We start from the raw sequence: 19322 nt of genomic DNA on the forward strand, positions 1-19322 counted from the left end.
GACCCTGTCTCTAAAAATAAACAAGAGCATCGCCCCTTCGGTCGCATGGAAGCTGTTCGCATCTTGGTCCAGGTGAATTTCGTGGAAATTGCAGGGAGCAGAACAGAAGGGGAAGGAGTCAGATGGGGCAGCTGTCTTCCCACCTCCTGGTCCTGCAGGAGCTGGTCTTGCTGTGGTCTCTCCAGCTGCGCTGGTCAGGATGGGAAGACAGAGGCAGGGCAAGGGCCATGGGCTGGTCTCGGGGGTTCCCTCCTGTCCTCTGACCGCATTTCTGGCTGCTCTGTCAACTCCCCTGGGACTGGGCGGGGTGTTAGGAAACCATAGCGTGGTATGGTGAGGTCAGAGTGGCCCCTGACTTCCCTGGGACGTGGTCCAGAGGGCAGCTCTGGGATCTCCGACCACTTCCACCAGCCAAATCCACCTCCCTGCTCCTGTTCTGGAACTTCCCACAAGTCCCCGCTGCCCACAGACCAAACTCTTCACCTTCCAGCTTCCTCCTCCAGCCTGACCTGGATACTTCGCTCTACTCCCATGGAAGTGGGCACATTCCCACCTCCGGGCCTTTGCTGAGGCTGTGTGGCCACCTGGAATGCCCTTCCCACCCCCTATCCGTCCCTCGGACACATCTCATACATCCTGAAGGCCCAGCCTCAATGCCGCCTCCTCCAGGAAGGCTTCCTGGGCTCTATCCCAGCTGGATACCTCCCTCCTCCGGTCCTCCACAGGTCACCTTCTCAAGGTTTCTTGCCCTTTCCACCTTGACTTATAACGACAGGCAGCCTTGTCGTCTTTTCCCACATGAGGCTGGGGGCTCCTGGCAGGGCCAGGCCTGTTGAGGATGATCAGAACAACACACAGGGATAAGCATTTTGGCAGAGGGAACAGCTTAGGGAAAGGCACAGCAGTAGGGAAATCAGTTTCACTGGAGCAGAGGTGAGGAAAAGAGAATGGGTTGAGCTAAGCGCTGGGATTTATTTATTTATTTATTTATTTATTTATTTATTTATTGAGACAGAGTCTGTCTCTGTCACCCAGGCTGGAGTGCAGTGGCGCGATCTCAGCTCACTGCAACCTCCACCTCCCGGGTTCAAGTGATTCTCCTGCCTCAGCCTCCTGAGTAGCTGGGACTACAGGCGTGTGCCACCACACACAGCTGACTTTTGTATTTTTAGTGGAGATAGGGTTTCGCCATGTTGGTCAGGCTGGTCTCAAACTCCTGACTTCAGGTGATCCACCGGCCTTGGCCTCCCAAAGTGCTGGGATTACAGGCATGAACCACCGTGCCTGGCCCATTAATTTGTTTAATTTTTATTTAAAAATATTTTTTGGGTGGCCGGGTATGGTGGCTCACACCTATAATTCCAGCACTTTGGGAGGCCAAGGTGGGTGGATCCACGAGGTCAGGAGATCGAGACCATCCTGCCTAGCACAGTGAAACCCCGTCTCTACTAAAAATACAAAAAATTAGCCAGGTGTGGTGGCGGGAGCCTGTAGTCCCAGCTACTCGGGAGGCTGAGGCAGGAGAACGGCATGAATCCAGGAGGTGGAGCTTGCAGTGAGCCGAGATGGCACCATTGCACTCCAGCCTGGGCGACAGAGCGGGACTCTGTCTCAAAAGAAAAAATATATATATTTAAATATACATAAATATATGTAAATTTATTTTATTTATTTTTCGTTTGAGACGTGGATCTCGCTCTGTCACCCAGGCTGGTCTCAAACTCCTGGTCTCAAGCCAATCCTCCTGCCTGGGTCTCCCTAAATGCTAGGATTACAGACTGAGCCATGGCACCTGGCCTGAGGTATATATTTTTTAAAGGGAGAGGGGATCCAGGAAGGCCTCTTTGAGGAAGTGATATTTGAGGAAAGATCTGGAAGGAGGTGAGGGATGTGAGAAAGGGTGCTGGAGGCAAAAGCAACAACCTGCATGAAGGCCCTGAGGCAGGGTGTCGGGGGCTAAGCAGGCACAGTCACGTGTGTCTCTGAGGGACTCCACTGTCCTGGTGTGTTATGGGTACAGTGAAAAGGCCCGTGTTACTGGAGCAGAGTGAGGAGGAGGAGGAGGGGAAGGTGGGGACAGGACGAGGCAGGTTATGCAGGGTCTAGTGGGCTGTAGGGAGGGGGGACTTGGGCTTTGACCCCTGGCTCCCACCCCGGGGAAGGTGGGAGCCATGGAGGGTGCTGGGCAGAGGAGGGGCAGATCCTGGCTGGGATGTTTATGATCCCTTATTTATTTTTTCTCCCCACACACTGGGCTGTGGTCGCCCTTTGGGAAGGGGAGGGGCACCCAGAGCTCTCCCAGCCACCCTTGGGAAGCACTGGCTGGTAGGAGAGGTTGGGGGACACCCCCCCTTTTGTTCCCCCACTGTTTAGCAAACACACTGTCGGCTCCAAGGAGACAGACGGCCTGGGAATCATCAGATCCTGTGGCTGGACCCTCCCTCCTCCCAGCCCAGTGCCCAGAGCCACCCATGGGGTCTGCCCTCTCACCCCCAATAACACAGGGCTAGGAACCCTGTCTCGGAGGCAGGTAGGAGGGGGACACAGCCCAGGGTGAGCGTCACAGCCATTCCTCTGCCCACCCACCCACAGCCAGCCCAGCACATAGGCTGGGCTCAGCACGAAGGTTCCGGGTCTGGGTTTGAATCCCGTCCTCACCAGTTTTTTTTGGAACAGGACGCCTCCTCCAGGGAGCCTCCCTGGGTTGGCCCAAGCCCCCCAGGTTGGGTTTTCACTCCTAGGGTGCCCCCAGCTTGGCTGGTGCTCCATCTTGGTCTAAGTCCCTTCTAGAGAGTGACGGGCTCCCCTCCAAACTGAGGACACCCTCTGCTCCTCGCAGAGACCCTGAGACCCTGCTTCTGCCTGGGTGACGCAAAGGTAGCATTTGTTCAGTGCATGACCTCATCTCACAGAGGCTGACAATCTCTCTCTGTGTTGTTCTACTGAGCCAAACGTGTATTAAGCACCAAATGTATGCCAGGCACTGTTCTGTGGGAACCTGTGGGGAGGTGTTCCAGGCAGAGGGCACGGCCCGTGCAGAGGCCCTAAGGCACGACCGTGCCAGGTGTGCTAGAGGCACAGCGAGGAGGCCTGTGTGACTGGGGTGAAGCAAGTGAAGGCGGAAGCTGGACGCTGCGGGACGTGGTGCAGAGTACAAGAGAGGAAACTGAGGCACAAAGATGGTAACGAGTCAAGGCGTCCTGGCACAGTGAGGATTTGAACTATACCCATCTTGTGGATGGAACTGGAGGCAGGATGGGCACACAGGCAGTCCCTCAGGGGGGTCCAGGAGGGGAGCCCAGCTGGCCTGTGAGCCACTCAGCCTGGTGCAAGCTGTGGGCAGGGAACAGGGGAAAGGTGCTGGGCCCGGGCCCACACTGGGTTGGGCAGGTGGTCACGTGACCGTCCAGGCCGCCTCCCCCGGGCCCATTGGCCGCTTGCCCCTGCCGGCTGGGCCTGCGCCTGCCCTGGACCCTATAAGGCCAGGGAGCCGAGGGCAGAGCCAGCTGCCAGCCAGGCCAGTCCGTCCTCAGGGGGACCCCCGCGCAGTCCAGGTGAACGGGGCCGCGTCTGCTTCAGTGACACCAGGGCAAGGCCAGGCCTGCAGGTGGGTGTCGGGGGCTGCTGAGGCTCTCGGGAGGAGTGGGTGTGGGATGGGAGGCTGGGGAACCCCTATTCACGCACCTTCTCTGCCCCCTTCCAGCTTCTCACATTCTCACTATGTCTGCTCCGGACGAAGGGAGACGGGATCCCCCCAAATCCAAGGGCAAGGTAAAGAAAGGAAACGGGGGGCAGATTCTTGCTGGGGCCTGGAGATGCCCCAGAGTCAGGGAAGGTGACCTCCACAGTCCTGGGGTCTCGCGTCTGGAGAGGTGCTTCCTTGGTGGGCTGGCAGGGCGGCTCTGGGAGCCATGATGCCAACCCCTTCCTTCCTGACCCAAGCTGGAGGTGGGGGACCCACGCAGACCTTGGCACCTTCCCCAGCGGGTGACCTTGGGCTGGCCTCAGCTCTGCACCTCTCTGAGCCTCAGTTTCCCCATCTGTGCAGTGGAGGTCCTGGAAGGAAAAGGTCTTTGGAGATGAGGTAGACGATCTTTTCCTCTGTGGATAGGAGGCAGGCTGAGTCTGCCCATTGCCCAGGTGTGGAAACTGAGGATGAGTGGCTGAAACACTTTCCCGAGGTCACGTGGGAGCAAGGGGCTGGGGCGGCATTGTGCTGATCAATGCTTCCTGCGACCCCTGTCCCTGCCGAGGCTTGGCCCGCTCATCCTGCACACCTCCCCCTCCCCAATGCAGACCCTGGGCAGCTTCTTTGGGTCCCTGCCTGGCTTCAGCTCTGCCCGGAACCTGGTGGCCAATGCACATAGCTCGGCGAGAGCCCGGCCAGCCACTGACCCCGCAGGAGCGCCTGCCGCCGAGGCTGCCCGACCACAGGCTCAGGGTGAGTGGCCGGCCCAGCTGGGGGTGCGGGGGACTCTACACATGGACCTAGGAGGAGGAGCTCCCCCGGCAGGGACTTCTGGCCATTTGGCGAGCCCTCCATATTTGCCTGTGTGGGGGACATCTTGTGGCAGATGGGGAAACTGAGGCATAAATATGGGGGGTGAGTGGCCGAAGGTGGCTTTCAACCCAGCCTGTCTCCCTGCAATGCCCCCCACTCAGTCCCTCGGCCGTTCCCCCACCCTGCACCCCGTTTCTGATGCACCATGGACCAGGCTGGGTGCACTGCCCCTCTGAGCTCATCAGAGTGAGATCCGGACTCCCAGGCAGAAGCAGCAGCTCCCCTGGGGTCACACAGCCCGGGAGCTCCCCAGCCTCCCGTGGCTCAGCTTGAGCGATCAGGGACAATGACAGGGAACCCAGGGATGGGGCGGCCGCCTGAGCTGGGCCTCCCTCTGGGCCCAGAGCCCCAGGCAGCTGACTTCTGCTCCACATACCTTGGCCTGGCGACAGGCAGCAGGCAGCTGCAGCGGGGGCGGGGTGGGTTGGGCAAGGGGCTGCTCCCCCACCCCAGGCTCTGTGAATCCCAGGACTCAGGGTGGGTGTCCAGCACCCAGCAGAGGAAGTACCATGGAACCCTGCTTCGGGGAACAGCGGCCCTAGGCTTGGTGGGAGCCCCCAGCACGGCTGGGGGGAGACCAGTTCTGGCGGGTAGCCGTGGATGTCACCTCCTGCTGTCCCTGGCGGGGTAGCTGAAACATTCCTGACCTTTCAGGCCGTGCCTGGCTATTGCACAATGGGCAGCCGGGTAGCTGGTTCTAACCTGCATCCCCTCGCCCTCCCTGACCAGCCCCTGTCCCCACAGTGGCCGCCCACCCAGAGCAGATGGCCCCATGGACGGAGAAGGAGTTGCAACCTTCGGAAAAGGTGAGAGGCACGTGCAGGGCAGGGTCTGATGTGGCAGGAGCCCTGGGGGTGCCCCCTCCTGGGACATTTCAGCTCCTGCCATCTGGGGGGCTGCTGTGGGCCTGAGGGAAGGTAGACAGCCTGGGGATCCCAGGCAGAGCTTCCCCTCTGAGCCTCTATTTCCACATCTGTGAAATGGGTGCGGTGCTACCTCACTCTAATCACGTAAGGCTCCAGTCTACGCAGGGCTGTGCCTGGCACGATGCGACCAAAGCAACAGCAGCGTAACCACTTTTATTTCTTCTAGTTTTATTTTTCTGAGATGCAGTTTCGCTCTTTCACCCAGGCTGGAGTGCAATGGTGGCACGATCTCAGCTCACTGCAACCTCTACCTCCCAGGTTCAAGCGATTCTCCTGCCTCAGCCTCCCGAGTAGCTGGGACAAGTGCCCACCACCATGCCCGGCTAATTTTTTTTTTTTTTTTTGAGACGGAGTCTTGCTGTGTCGCCCAGGCTGGAGTGCAGTGGGATGATCTCGGCTCACTGTAAGCTCTGCCTCCCAGGTTCACACCATTCTCCTGCCTCAGCCTCCCGAGTAGCTGGGACTACAGGCACCCGCCACCACGCCCGCCTAATTTTTTGTATTTTTTAGTAGAAATGGGGTTTCACTGTGTTAGCCAGGATGGTGGTGATCTTCTGACCTCGTGATCTACCCACCTCAGCCTCCCAAAGTGCTGGGATTACAGGTGTGAGCCACTGCGCCCGGCCTTAATTTTTGTATTTTTAGTAGAGATGGAGTTTCACCATGTTGGTCGGGTTGGTCTCGAACTCCTGACCTCGTGATCCACCCACCTCAGCCTCCCAAAGTGCTGGGATTAAAGGCGTGAGCCACTGCGCCCGGCAAGAGGAGCTGTTTTAATCAGCATTTTCCAGACAAGGATATGAGCTCAGAGAGGGCATGTGACTTGCCTAAGGCCACACAGTGAGTGTCAGGGGCAGGAGAGGGTAAAAAGCTGGGACTTGAATCTGGGTCTCTCCAACTACAGAGCCCAAGGTGCTCACCTGAGCCAAAGTTAGTGGGGAGACGGGTTCTGAGAATATAATTTCAGGGCTTCTCAATCTCAGTCCTGCGGATATTTGGGGTTGGATCGTTCTCTGGGGTGGGGCCATCCTGGGCACTGCAGGGTGCCGAGCAGCATCCCTGGCCTCCACCTACTCCATGCCAGGAGTCTCCCCAAGTTGTGACAACTACAGATATCTCCAGACATCACCCAGTGCCCCCTGGAGGCAGAATCACCCAGTTGAGAACTTACTGAATTAAAACAGCACCTTGGCCGGGCGCAGTGGCTCATGCCTGTAATCCCAACACTTTGGGGAGGCTGAGGCGGGCAGATCAATTGAGCTCAGGAGTTTGAGACCAGCCTGGCCAACATGGTGAAACCCCATCTCTACTATAAAAATACAAAAAGTAAAAAATAAATAAATAAATAAATAAATAATAAAAAATTAAAAAATAAAAATACAAAAAGTAGCCGAGCGTGGTGGCAGGCACCTGTAATCCCAGCTACTCAGGAGGCTGAGGCAGGAAAATTGCTTGAACCCAGGAGGCAGAGACTGCAGTGAGCTGAGATTGTGCCACTGCACTCCAGCCTGGGTGACAGGGTGAGACTCTGTCTCAAAAAACAAACAAAACAGTACCTCATAGGTACACCTGAGTGTTAGAACTCCTAGGCTATCACCGTCATTCATTTTTGCTTTTATTTTTTTACTTTTATTACTATTAATACATATATATATTTTTGAGACCGAGTCTCACTATGTTGCCCAGGCTGGAGTGCAGTGGCGCGATCTCAGCTCACTGCAGGCTCCGCCTCCCTGGCTTACGCCATTCTCCCGCCTCAGCCTCCCAAGTAGCTGGGACTACAGGCGCCCGCCACCATGCCTGGCTAATAGTTTGTATTTTTAGTAGAGACGGGGTTTCACCGTGTTATCCAGGATGGTCTCAATCTCCTGACCTCGTGATCCGCCCGTCTCGGCCTCCCAAAGTGCTGGGGTTACAGGTGTGAGCCACCGCGCCTGGCCTACTTTTATTATTTTTTTGAGACAGAGTCTTGCTCTGTCACCCAGGCTGGAGTGCAATGGCGCGATCTCGGCTCACTGCAACTTCCGCCTCCTGGGTTCAAGCAATTCTCCTGCCTCAGCCTCCAGAGTAGCTGGGATTACAAGTGCCCACTACCAGGCCCAGCTAATTTTTGTATTTTTAGTAGAGATGGAGTTTCACCATGTTGGTCAGGCTGGTCTCGAACTCTTGACCTCAGGTGATCCACCTGCCTTGGCCTCCCAAAGTGCTGGGATTACAGGCACGAGCCCCAATTACTCCCTGTAATTACATGGGGTCTCACTGTTGCCCAGGCCGCTCTTAAACTCCTGGGCTCAAGCAATCCTCCCACCTTAGCCACCCACAGTGCTGGGATTACAGGCGTGAGCCACTGCGCCCAGCCTGAATATATTATTATTTTTGAGACGGAATATTATTCTGTTGCCCAGGCTGGAGTACAGTGGTATGATCATATTTCACTACAGCCTCAACCTCCTGGACTCAAGCAATCCTCCCGCCTCAGCCTCCCAAGTAGCTGGGACTACAGGTGTGCACCACCACCCAGCCAACTGTTAAAATTTTGTAGAGACTGGGTCTTGTTTGGTTACCCAGGCTGATCTTGAATTCCTGGGCTCAAGTGATCCTCCCACCTTGGGCTCCCAACGTGCTAGGATTGCAGGCATCAGCCATCACACCCAGCCCGGATATAATGATTTTTAATAAGCAATTTTGGTCTCCCTGGTGTCACTAGGGCACCAGGCTCAACATTTGCCATGAATGGAGAATAAGCAAGAGGAACAGAGATGTAACTGTAGGACCTGCGCCGAGTCCAGGCCTGGGGACCTTGGTTGAGTCCAGGCCTGGGACGTGCTGTCATTGACGAGGCCTGCCTACAGCAGGGGAAGGGGGCGCGTGAGAATGAAAGAGGCTGGTGCTGTGAGCTCATGAGGACTTTGTCCTGGAGAGCCAGGGTGCCACCCTACAGCCTGATGAGTGGTTGACCCGGGTTGGGGTGAGGAAGCAGCTTGCTTTTTGAGAAGGTGGGGGCCTCTGGGTGGCTGCAGTTCCTTGCCCCAAGGCACACTAGGGGGCTGGGCTGGCGGACATCGGGGTGGAGTATGCCTCTCAGTCCTTCTCTTGATCACCTGTGTCCTTTCTCAGCAAATGGTGTCCGGGGCCAAAGACCTGGTGTGTTCCAAGATGTCCAGGGCCAAGGATGCCGTCTCCTCCGGGATGGCCAGCGTGGTGGATGTGGCTAAGGGAGTGGTCCAGGGAGGCCTGGATACCACTCGGTCTGCACTCACGGGCACCAAGGAGGTGGTGTCCAGCGGGGTCACGGGGGCTGTGGACATGGCTAAGGGGGCCGTCCAAGGGGGTCTGGACACCTCGAAGGCTGTCCTCACCGGCACCAAGGACACGGTGTCCGCTGGGCTCACGGGGGCAGTGAATGTGGCCAAAGGGACCGTACAGGCCAGCGTGGACACCACCAAGACTGTGCTGACCGGCACCAAAGACACAGTGACTACTGGGGTCATGGGGGCAGTGAACTTGGCCAAAGGGACTGTCCAGACCGGCGTGGACACCTCCAAGGCTGTGCTGACTGGCACCAAAGATGCTGTGTCCACTGGGCTCACGGGGGCAGTGAATGTGGCCAGAGGAACCATTCAGACCGGTGTGGACACTAGTAAGGCTGTCCTAACAGGTACCAAGGACACCGTCTGTAGTGGGGTGACCGGTGCCGTGAACGTGGCCAAAGGAACCATCCAGACCGGCGTGGACACCACCAAGACTGTCCTAACTGGTACCAAGGACACCGTCTGCAGTGGGGTGACTGGTGCCATGAACTTGGCCAAAGGGGCCGTCCAGGGGGGCCTAGACACCACCAAGTCTGTGGTCATGGGTACAAAAGACACAGTGTCCACTGGGTTCATGGGGGCAGCGAACATGGCCAAGGGGGCCGTGCAAACTGGGCTGAACACAACCCAAAATATCGCAGCAGGTACAAAGGACACCGTCTGTAGTGGGGTAACTGGTGCCATGAACTTGGCCAGAGGAACCATCCAGACAGGCATGGACACCACCAAGACGGTCCTAACAGGTACTAAGGACACCGTCTGTGGTGGGGTGACCGGTGCCATGAATGTGGCCAAAGGAGCCGTCCAGGGGGGCCTGGACACCACCAAGTCTGTCCTGACTGGCACTAAAGACGCTGTGTCCACCGGGCTCATGGGGACAGCGAATGTGGCCAAGGGAGCCGTCCAGACGGGTGTAGACACAGCCAAGACCGTGCTGACCGGCACCAAGGACACAGTGACTACCGGGCTCATGGGTGCAGTGAATGTCGCCAAAGGGACCGTCCAGACCGGCGTGGACACCACTAAGACCGTGCTGACCGGCACCAAGAATACAGTCTGCAGTGGGGTCACCGGTGCCGCGAATGTGGCCAAAGGGGCCGTCCAGGGGGGCCTGGACACCACCAAGTCTGTCCTGACTGGCACTAAGGACGCTGTGTCCACTGGGCTCACAGGGGCTGTAAACTTGGCCAAAGGGACTGTCCAGACCGGCGTGGACACCACCAAGACTGTGTTAACCGGTACCAAGGACACCGTCTGCAGTGGGGTCACTGGTGCCGTAAACGTGGCCAAAGGGGCCGTCCAGGGGGGCCTGGACACCACCAAGTCTGTGGTCATGGGTACGAAAGACACAGTGTCCACCGGGCTCACGGGGGCAGCGAACGTAGCCAAGGGGGCTGTCCACACGGGTGTAGACACAGCCAAGACCGTGCTGACTGGCACCAAGGACACAGTGACTACCGGGCTCATGGGAGCAGTGAATGTCGCCAAAGGGACACCACCAAGACTGTCCTAACCGGCACCAAGGACACCGTCTGCGGTGGGGTGACCGGTGCCGTGAATGTGGCCAAAGGGGCCGTCCAGACTGGCGTGGACACCACCAAGTCTGTCCTGACCGGTACCAAGGACACTGTCTGCAGTGGGGTCACCGGTGCCGTGAACGTGGCCAAGGGGGCTGTGCAAACTGGACTGAAAACGACCCAAAATATCGCTACAGGTACAAAGAACACCCTTGGCAGTGGGGTGACCGGTGCCGTGAATGTGGCGAAAGGGGCTGTCCAGACAGGTGTAGACACAGCCAAGACCATGCTGACCGGCACTAAGGACACAGTGACTACCGGGCTCATGGGGGCAGTGAATGTCGCCAAAGGGACCGTCCAGAGTGGCATGGACACCACCAAGACTGTCCTAACCGGCACCAAGGACACCGTCTGCGGTGGGGTGACCGGTGCCGTGAATGTGGCCAAAGGGGCCGTCCAGACTGGCGTGGACACCACCAAGTCTGTCCTGACCGGTACCAAGGACACTGTCTGCAGTGGGGTCACCGGTGCCGTGAACGTGGCCAAGGGGGCTGTGCAAACTGGACTGAAAACGACCCAAAATATCGCTACAGGTACAAAGAACACCCTTGGCAGTGGGGTGACCGGTGCCGTGAATGTGGCGAAAGGGGCTGTCCAGACAGGTGTAGACACAGCCAAGACCATGCTGACCGGCACTAAGGACACAGTGTCCACCGGGTTCATGGGGGCAGTGAATGTCGCCAAAGGGACTGTCCAGACCGGGGTGGACACCACCAAGACCGTGCTGACCGGCACTAAGAATACCGTCTGCAGTGGGGTGACTGGTGCCGCGAATGTGGCCAAAGGGGCCGTCCAGGGGGGCCTGGACACCACCAAGTCTGTCCTGACTGGCACTAAGGACGCTGTGTCCACTGGGCTCACAGGCGCTGTGAACTTGGCCAAGGGGACTGTCCAGACCGGCGTGGACACCACCAAGACTGTCCTAACCAGTACCAAGGACACCGTCTGCAGTGGAGTCACTGGTGCTGTGAATGTGGCCAAAGGGACCGTTCAGACAGGTGTGGACACAGCCAAGACAGTGCTGAGTGGCACTAAGGACACAGTGACTACTGGAGTCATGGGGGCAGTGAATGTCGCCAAAGGAACCATGCAGACTGGCATGGACACCTCCAAGGCTGTGCTAACGGGTACCAAGGACACCGTCTGCAGTGGGGTGACCGGTGCCATGAGCATGGCCAAAGGGGCTGTCCAGGGGGGCCTGGACACCACCAAGGCAGTGCTGACCGGAACCAAAGATGCAGCGTCTGCTGGGCTCATGGGGTCAGGGAACGTGGCAACAGGGGCCATCCACACTGGCCTCAGCACCTTCCAGAATTGGTTACCTAGTACCCAGGCCACCTCCTGGGGTGGACGTACCAGTTCCAGGACCACAGACAATGGTGGGGAGCAGACTGCCCTGAGCCCCCGAGAGGCCCCGTTCGCTGGTGTCTCCAGGCCCCCAGAGATGCTCAGCGTAGGCCTGGAGCCTGTCTGGGAAGCTGCAGCCACAACCAAGAGCCTTGCGACTGACGTGGCCACGTTCACCCAAGGGGCCGCCCTGGGCAGGGAGGACACAAGGCCTTTGGCCACCACACACAACCCCGAAGAAGCCCCACGCTGGGCGATGCTGCAGAATGAGTTGGAGGGACTGGGGGACATCTTCCACCCCATGAATGCAGAGGAGCAAGGTGAGGGGATGCCCGGGTTCAGGCACAGCTGCTAGCGGGCCCTTGACTTTTTTTTTTTTTGAGATGGAGTCTTGCTCTGTCACCCAGGCTGGAGTGCAGTGGCACAATCTCGGCTCACTGCAATCTCCGCCTCCCGGGTTCACGCCATTCTCCTGCCTCAGCCTCCCTAGTAGCTGGGACTACAAGCACCCGCCACCATGCCCAGCTAATTTTTTGTATTTTTAGCAAAGACGGAGTTTTACCATGTTAGCCAGGATGGTCTTGATCGCCTGACCTCGTGATCCGCCTGTCTTGGCCTCCCAAAGTGCTGGGATTACAGGTGTGAGAGACTGTCGTTAGCCGGGCCCTTGACTTTTTTTAAAAAGACGTATTTATTTGGTTTGGGCTCAAATGATCCTCCTGCCTCAGCCTCCCAAAGTGTTGGGATTACACATGAGAGCGCCTGGCCCTTTTTCGTTTTTTTAGAGACAAGGTCTTGCTCTGTCGCCCACACTGGAGTGCAGTGGTGTGTTCATAGCTCACTACAGCCTCAACCTCTTGGGTTCAAGTGATCCTCCTGCTCCAGTCTCTCAAGGAGCTAGGACCACCATGCCCGGCTATGTATTTTTTTGTAGAGACAGGTCTCCCTATGTTGCCCATGCTGGCCTCAAACTCCTGGGTTCAAGTGATCCTCCAGCCTCAGCCTCCCAAAGTACTGGGATTATAGGCATGAGCCACTATACCCAGCTTCATTTTTTATTTTTACTTATTTTTGAGGCAGAGTCTTGCTCTTGCTGCCCAGGCTGGAGTGCCGTGGCACAGTGTCGGCTCACTGCAACCTCCATGCTTCCCGGGTTCAAGGGATACTCCTGCCTCAGCCTCCTGAGTAGCTGGGATTATAGGCGCCTACCAACATACCTGGCTAATTACTATTATTATTTTTTGTAAAGTTAAGGGTTCACCATGTTGGCCAGGCTGGTCTCGAACTCCTGACCCCAGGTGATCCACCCGCCTTGGCCTCCCAAAGCGCTGAGATTATGGGCGTGAACCACTGTGCCCGGCCTCACTTAACTTTTATAAAGCCCAAGCCCCAATGCTCTGAGGGGCTTCTGGGACCGAGCAGTGCACCTTCCTTTTCAGCTCAGCTGGCTGCCTCCCAGCCCGGGCCGAAGGTGCTGTCGGCGGAGCAGGGGAGCTACTTCGTTCGTTTAGGTGACCTGGGTCCCAGCTTCCGTCAGCGGGCATTTGAACACGCGGTGAGCCACCTGCAGCACGGCCAGTTCCAAGCCAGAGACACTCTGGCCCAGCTCCAGGATTGCTTAAAGCTGGTAAGAGCTTCCCCTACGGCTGCCCCTTCCCCAGGGCACTTAGAACCCCTGCCCAGGACTCACTTAGCTGCAGATACTGACTGAGCGTCTAGGAGACGATGCCATCAGCACCACCAACAGCCATGGGTCTGCACTCATGGGGCTTGCCTCCCGGCAAGGGTGACAGAGCTAGATCAGATCTTTAAAGACAGCGGGTAGCCGGGCGCCGTGGCTCACACCTCTAATCCCAGCACTTTGGGAGGCTGAGGCATGCGGATCACTTGAGGTCAGGAGTTCGAAATCAGCCTGACCAACACGGAGAAACCCTGTCTCTACTAAAAATACAAAAATTAGCCAGGCGTGGTGGCGCATGCCAGTAATCCCAGCTACCTGGGGGGCTGAGGCAGGAGAATCACTTGAACCCAGGAGGTGGAGGTTGCAGTAAGCCAAGATCATGCCACTGCACTCCAGCCGGGGTGACAGAGCAAGACTCTGTCTCAAGAAAAAAAATAAAGACAGCGGGGACACAAAGATAGCAAAACAATCTGTCTGCAGAGGGGGATGTGGGCTGAGCAGGAAGGCCGTCCCTCTGGGTCCCGTCCTGACTGATGGGGAGACAGCTATACAAAGCCCCCCCAAAAGCAGGGACAGGATAGCAAGCTACCGGGGAGCAAGCTGGGTGTGTTCGGGGGGTGGAAAGGTGGCACTGTGGCTGGGGAAAGTGAAGCCAGGATGGGATCCAGGGAGCCCACAGGGCCTGGGGCAGCAGTGCACGCAGGAAAGGACCCAACTCAAGGTGACTCAGATGCACCCAGGGGTTGCATGCCCTGGCCAGAGTGGTCTTCTCCTCCCACTGGCCCCGCTCTCTTCCTGTGGCCTAGGGTCTCCCCTTTGGCAGTGTGGACATTGGGGTCGGATCATTCTTTGGGGTGGGGTCATCCTGGTCCCTGCAGGGAGCTGAGCAGTGTCCCTGGCCTCCAGTCTCCCCCTCCCCAGTCCTGAGGGTCAACATATGCTCTAGATGCTGTTGTGCATCCCTGGAGGCAGAATCTCACAGGACTGCTCTAGAGTTTTTTTTTTGTTTTTTTTTTTTGGTTTGTTTTTTGAGACAGAGTCTCGCTCTGGCTGGAGTGCAGTGGCGTGAACTCGGCTCAATGCAAGTTCTGACTCCCAGGTTCACGCCATTCTCCTGCCTCAGCCTCCTGAGTAGCTAGGACTACAGGCGCCCGCCATCACGCCGGGTTAAATTTTTTTGTGTGTTTTTTAGTAGAGATGGGGTTTCACCATGTTAGCCAGGATGGTCTTGATCTCTTGACCTCATGATCCGCCTGCCTCGGCCTCCCAAAGTGCTGGGATTACAGGCGTGAGCCACCGCGCCTGGCCGGGTTTTGTTTTTTTGAGACGGTGAGACAGGGTCTTGCTCTGCCACCCAGGCTGGACTACAGGGGCTCGATCATGGCCCACTGCAGCTTCGAACTACTGGGCTCAAGAGATCCTCCCCGCTAAGCCTCCCAGGTGACTGGGCAACTGGCACGACCACCATGCCCAGCTAGTATTTATTTGTATTTTTAGTAGAGATTAGATTTTGCTATGTTGCCCAGGTTAGTCTTAAACTCCTAGGTTCAAGTGATCCTCCTGCCTCAGCCTCTGGGTGCATATTACCACACCTGGTTAATTTAAATTTTTTGTAGAGATGGGGCCTCCCTATGTAGCCCAGGCTGGTCTTGAGCTTCTGGGCTCCAGCGATCCTCTTGCCTTGGCCTCCCAAAGTGCTGGGGTGACAGGCATGAGCCACCGTGCCCAGCAGTCACACCTTTTACGTGTTGGTGGACAGCAACCCCACCCAGGCGGGCCGTGAGAGACCTCGAGATGCTGCCCTTGGTCAGGATTCCTGGCATGCAGCCCAGGCCACTGTGTTTTCAGTTAACATCCAGGGGTCTGTGACAAGCTGCAGTTTTTTTTGTTTTGTTTTGTTTGAGACAGAGTCTCGCTCTGTTGCCCAGGCTGGAGTGCAGTGACTGGATCTCGGCTCACTGCAAGCTCTGCCTCCCGGGTTCACTCCATTCTCCTGCCTCAGCCTCCCACGTAGCTGGGACTACAGGTGCCCACCACCACACCCGGCTAATTTTTTGTATTTTTAGTAGAGACAGGGTTTCACTGTGTTAGCCAGGATGGTCTCGATCGCCTGACCTCGTGATCCGCCCGCCTTGGCCTCCCAAAGTGCTGGGATTACAGGCGTGAGCCACCGCGCCCGGCCGACAAGCCACAGTTTGAGGGTCTAACCCAGGGTTCTCAGTGCGGATGACCTGCCCCCAGGGGACACTAGTCCATGTCTGGGGACATCTGTGGTTGTCACAACTGGGGCAAGCCCCTAGTGGAGAGAGTGGAGGCCAGGGACGCTGCTCAGCACCCTGTAGTGCCCAGGGCAGCCCCACCTCAGAGAACCATCCGGCCCCTGTGTCCACAGTGCTGGGGGCCAGTCTGTCCTGGGGACCCTTGGGATACCTCACGTCACTGTGGCCACCCCCAGGTGGACAGTTGCTGCTGCACCTCTGGCACGTGGGCCAATGGCGCACTTGGAAGGTATTCCGTAAACGCCGTGGAGGAATGAAGGAATGGGCCCACCCTTGTGGCGCGGTGCGAGCGGCTGATCACAAAGCCTTTTCCCACCTTTGAATCCTCACAGCAAAGTAGCCTGGGCCAGAGCTCAGCCCAGCCATTTTTCAGAAGGGGAGACGGAGGCCACAGAAAGAGAAGAGCTGTGCTCAGGGCCACACGTGCAGGATGCGGGGCTGGGAAATGGGATGTGGTGTGTGACTCATCATGCCTCACTTGTTCCTTTAAGTGTTACTGAAGGTCTTGGATATCCCAAGAACCCAGGCCTGCTCTCGATGAGGGGACGCCATTGTTGGGGAAGACAATTCACAGATGAATGTTTAGGGTGTCGGATGACGCTTGGAAACGTGGAACATGTACCCGGATAAGGAAGTGGCTGTGCTGGGGCTGGTCACCCTGAAGAGGGGACTCTTGAAGTCAGGTCTAAATGACGGAGAGGGAGTGTGTCAGAAGGGGTAGGAGTGTGATCTGAGCAGCGGACACAGGCCGTGCAAATGCCCTGGGGGACTATCCCTGGCGTGTTGGAGGAATAGCAAGGAGGTCTGGGTGGCTGGAGCCGAGTGAGGAGGGGACGGGGCAGGTCGGGCTGGACCTGGGCTTCCACCTCAAGGGAGGGGGGAGCCCGGGAGGGCTCTGGGCAGAGGAGTGACCTGATCCAAGGCGGGTCTCATAAAAGGATCGCTCTGATGAGGAGGTCAGGCCACCGGGCGGGGGCAAGGGCCGGAGGTGGAGACAGTGGGACGTAAACCCACACCAGTGTTGCCGGACCTCAGGAGTCACGCTGTGGTGGTGAGAAGCAGCTAGGCTCTGGGTGTTTTGAAATCAGAGCTGCCTGGGTCCGATGTAGGTGGTGAGAGAGAGGGGACCCCAAGAGACTCCTGAGGCTTGTAATCTGAGCAGACAAGGAGAGCAGGGGGCTGAGGGGAGGCCGGGTGGGTTGCAGAGTGGGTATTAGGAGCCTGGCCTTGGACAGGGTGAGGGGAGATGCCTGGGGGGGCACCAAGGGGACGCGTCTGTCTACGCAGCTGGCTTCAGGTGTCCAGCACTGGTGCGGCGAGGGCTGGGAGGGCGACAGCAGTCTGGAGTTGACATTTTGACTGTGTGCCACATCCCCACCAGCCATTGAGATGAGGAGGAAGATGGGGTCCTGTGGACAGGATGGCAGGGCGTGGGTGCCACGTGCTGGGGACACAGCAACGAGGACAGAGTCCTAAGTGTTCCCCTGCAAGGGGCGGATAAACATCAAGTCAATGAACACCAAAGCCGCACACTGTGCCCCCGAGGAGAGGAGCAGATGTGACGGGAAGGACTGGGGCTGCCACACCACGGGCCGGGAAGGTTTCGCCAAGAGTCACCTGCAGCTGAGGCTGAACGCGGGCCTTGTGAAGGGCCCAGGAAGCAGGCTCTGGGCTGAGTGGGCAGTGTGTGCAAAGGCCCTGGGGCAGGAGGCTGCTGGAGTGGCCGCAGGGCGGAATGGAGCCAGTGTGGCCGCAGTGGAGACAGCAGTGGGGTGCGATGGGAGATGAGGCCAGAGGTGTCCCGGGGCCAGCCCACCAAGGCCATGCTGAGGAGCTGGGTTTTATCTTAAGGGCACTGGGCAGCCACAGGAGGGTTTAGGGGTGAGGAGTGACATGACACCACGAATGCTGTGTTACGTGTGCTCCCTGATGACCTCGTGGGGAAGTGTGAACTACCGCTTCTTTCTGAAAAACAACACGTCCACTTGTGGTACAACTGACGTGGAATTTGCGGCCTTTGTCCCAGGACTCTGAATGTGCCCAGGTCCCGGGGCGGGGGAGGTGGGGGCTGTGAAAGGTCATTTGCCGAGAAGCCGTCATCTCCCCACTGTGCTCTCTCTCCAGATTGAAGAGGCCCAGCAGGCTCCAGAAGGGCAGCCGTGTCTGGACCAGGGCTCAGGTGCCTGTGTAGAGGATGCTGCTGTCCAGGAGGTGGGTCTGGCACAGGGCTGGGGTCCCCCCACCCCGCCCATGGGTCTCCACTCACCTCGCACCTTCCTCCCACAGGAGCGGGACGCCGGGGCTCTGTCCAGGGTCTGCGGCCTTCTCCAGCAGCTGCACACGGCCTACAGTGGCCTGGCCTCCAGCCTCCAGGGCCTGCCCGCCGAGCTCCAGCAGCCGGTGAAGCGGGCGCGGCGCAGCCTCTGTGAGCTCTATGGCGTCGTGGCCTCGGCCGGCTCTGTAGAGGCGCTGCCCGCAGAGCAGCTGGGGCAGTGCCACGAGGGTGTGCACCAGGCGTGGCAGGGGCTAGAGCAGCTGCTAGAGGGCCTACAGCACAACCCCCCGCTCAGCTGGCTGGTAGGGCCCTTCGCCTTGCCCCCCGGCGGGCAGCAGCTGTAGGAGCCTGCAGGCCCGGGGCAGGGTCGCCCTGCTCTGCCCAGGGAGGAGCTGCCTCAGAACCTTCTCTCCAGCCCCAAACCTGGATCGGTTTCCTAAAGCCCTAGACCTTTGGGGTTGCAGCTGGCAGAGCACTGAGGGGCTGCGGAGGCAGTGACCTTCTGAGCGGAGCCACCCCACGCCCTGCTCCGGGCCTGCCTGCACCTCCCACCTCCTCCCCAGCACTGCTTGCCCCTCTCGGAGCCTGGGGTCACTCAGACCGCCAGCCAGGAGCCTTCCCTTGAAGACCCTGAGCGAGTACTGCAATTAGGAAAGAGAAAAAGCAGCATGCCCAGTCTGGAAGGGCATCCATTTGCCTTGATAGCAACCCTTTTATATCTAGCAGGGCTCTTCCAGTCCTGCAACACGGGCCCCCAGCTACCAGCGGCGCAGGCAGTGCTGTGGCATCCCAGGCTCCAGGCAGCTCCGTCCTTGTGCTGAAAGCGGGTCTCTGGCCTTAGCACACCTTGAGGGTCTTAAGAACCACATTCTCTCATACTAGAAGGTACTAGAAAATGTGAAACTTGGCAGGGCGTGGTGGCTCATGCCTGTAATCCCAGCACTTTGGGAGGCCGAGGTGGGCGGATCACGAGGTCAGGAGATCGAGACCATCCTGGCTAACATGGTGAAACGCCGCCTCTACTAAAAATACAAAAAATTAGCCGGGCGTGGTGGCGGGTGCCTGTAGTCCCAGCTACTTGGGAGGCTGAGGCAGGAGAATGGTGTGAACCTGGGAGGTAGAGCTTGCAGTGAGCTGAGATCGTGCCACTGCACTCCGGCCTGGGTGACACAGCAAGACTCCATCTCAAAAAAAAGAAAATGTCAAACTGCCATCATCCCAAAGCAGGCTGCTACTGCCTTTGCTGACCCCTGGGGTGGCCTCACAGTGGGGACAAAGCTACCAGGAGCCACGGCAGCCACAGCTGGGGCTTTGCACCAGCCTGGCTTGAGACTGCGCAATTTGCAGGGGGTGGAGGTGGGCTGC

General features: G+C 58.1%; 1 protein-coding gene across 3 annotated transcripts; it reads left to right on the plus strand.

The window, feature by feature from the left end:
* Positions 1-3444: 3444 nt before the first annotated feature.
* PLIN4 (perilipin 4) lies at positions 3445-18949 on the plus strand. 3 transcript variants are annotated; one of them, XM_031660102.1, is made up of 9 exons: positions 3445-3607; positions 3704-3771; positions 4297-4441; positions 5291-5367; positions 8605-10143; positions 11016-12042; positions 13162-13349; positions 17807-17893; positions 17969-18949. In XM_031660102.1, the coding sequence occupies exons 2-9, from the start codon at positions 3721-3723 to the stop codon at positions 18299-18301; spliced, it is 3447 nt and encodes a 1148-aa protein (XP_031515962.1). In that variant the 5' UTR covers positions 3445-3607; positions 3704-3720; the 3' UTR covers positions 18302-18949. The 3 variants fall into 3 exon arrangements, with proteins under 3 accessions (XP_031515962.1, XP_031515963.1, XP_031515964.1); XM_031660103.1 differs by having other exon boundaries at positions 3446-3607; positions 5306-5367; XM_031660104.1 differs by having other exon boundaries at positions 3448-3607; positions 5306-5367; positions 8605-10291; positions 10372-12042.
* Positions 18950-19322: the final 373 nt, after the last annotated feature.

Source organism: Papio anubis, chromosome 20 (genome assembly GCF_008728515.1).
Source record: "Papio anubis isolate 15944 chromosome 20, Panubis1.0, whole genome shotgun sequence".
Classification (NCBI taxonomy): Eukaryota; Metazoa; Chordata; class Mammalia; order Primates; family Cercopithecidae; genus Papio; species Papio anubis.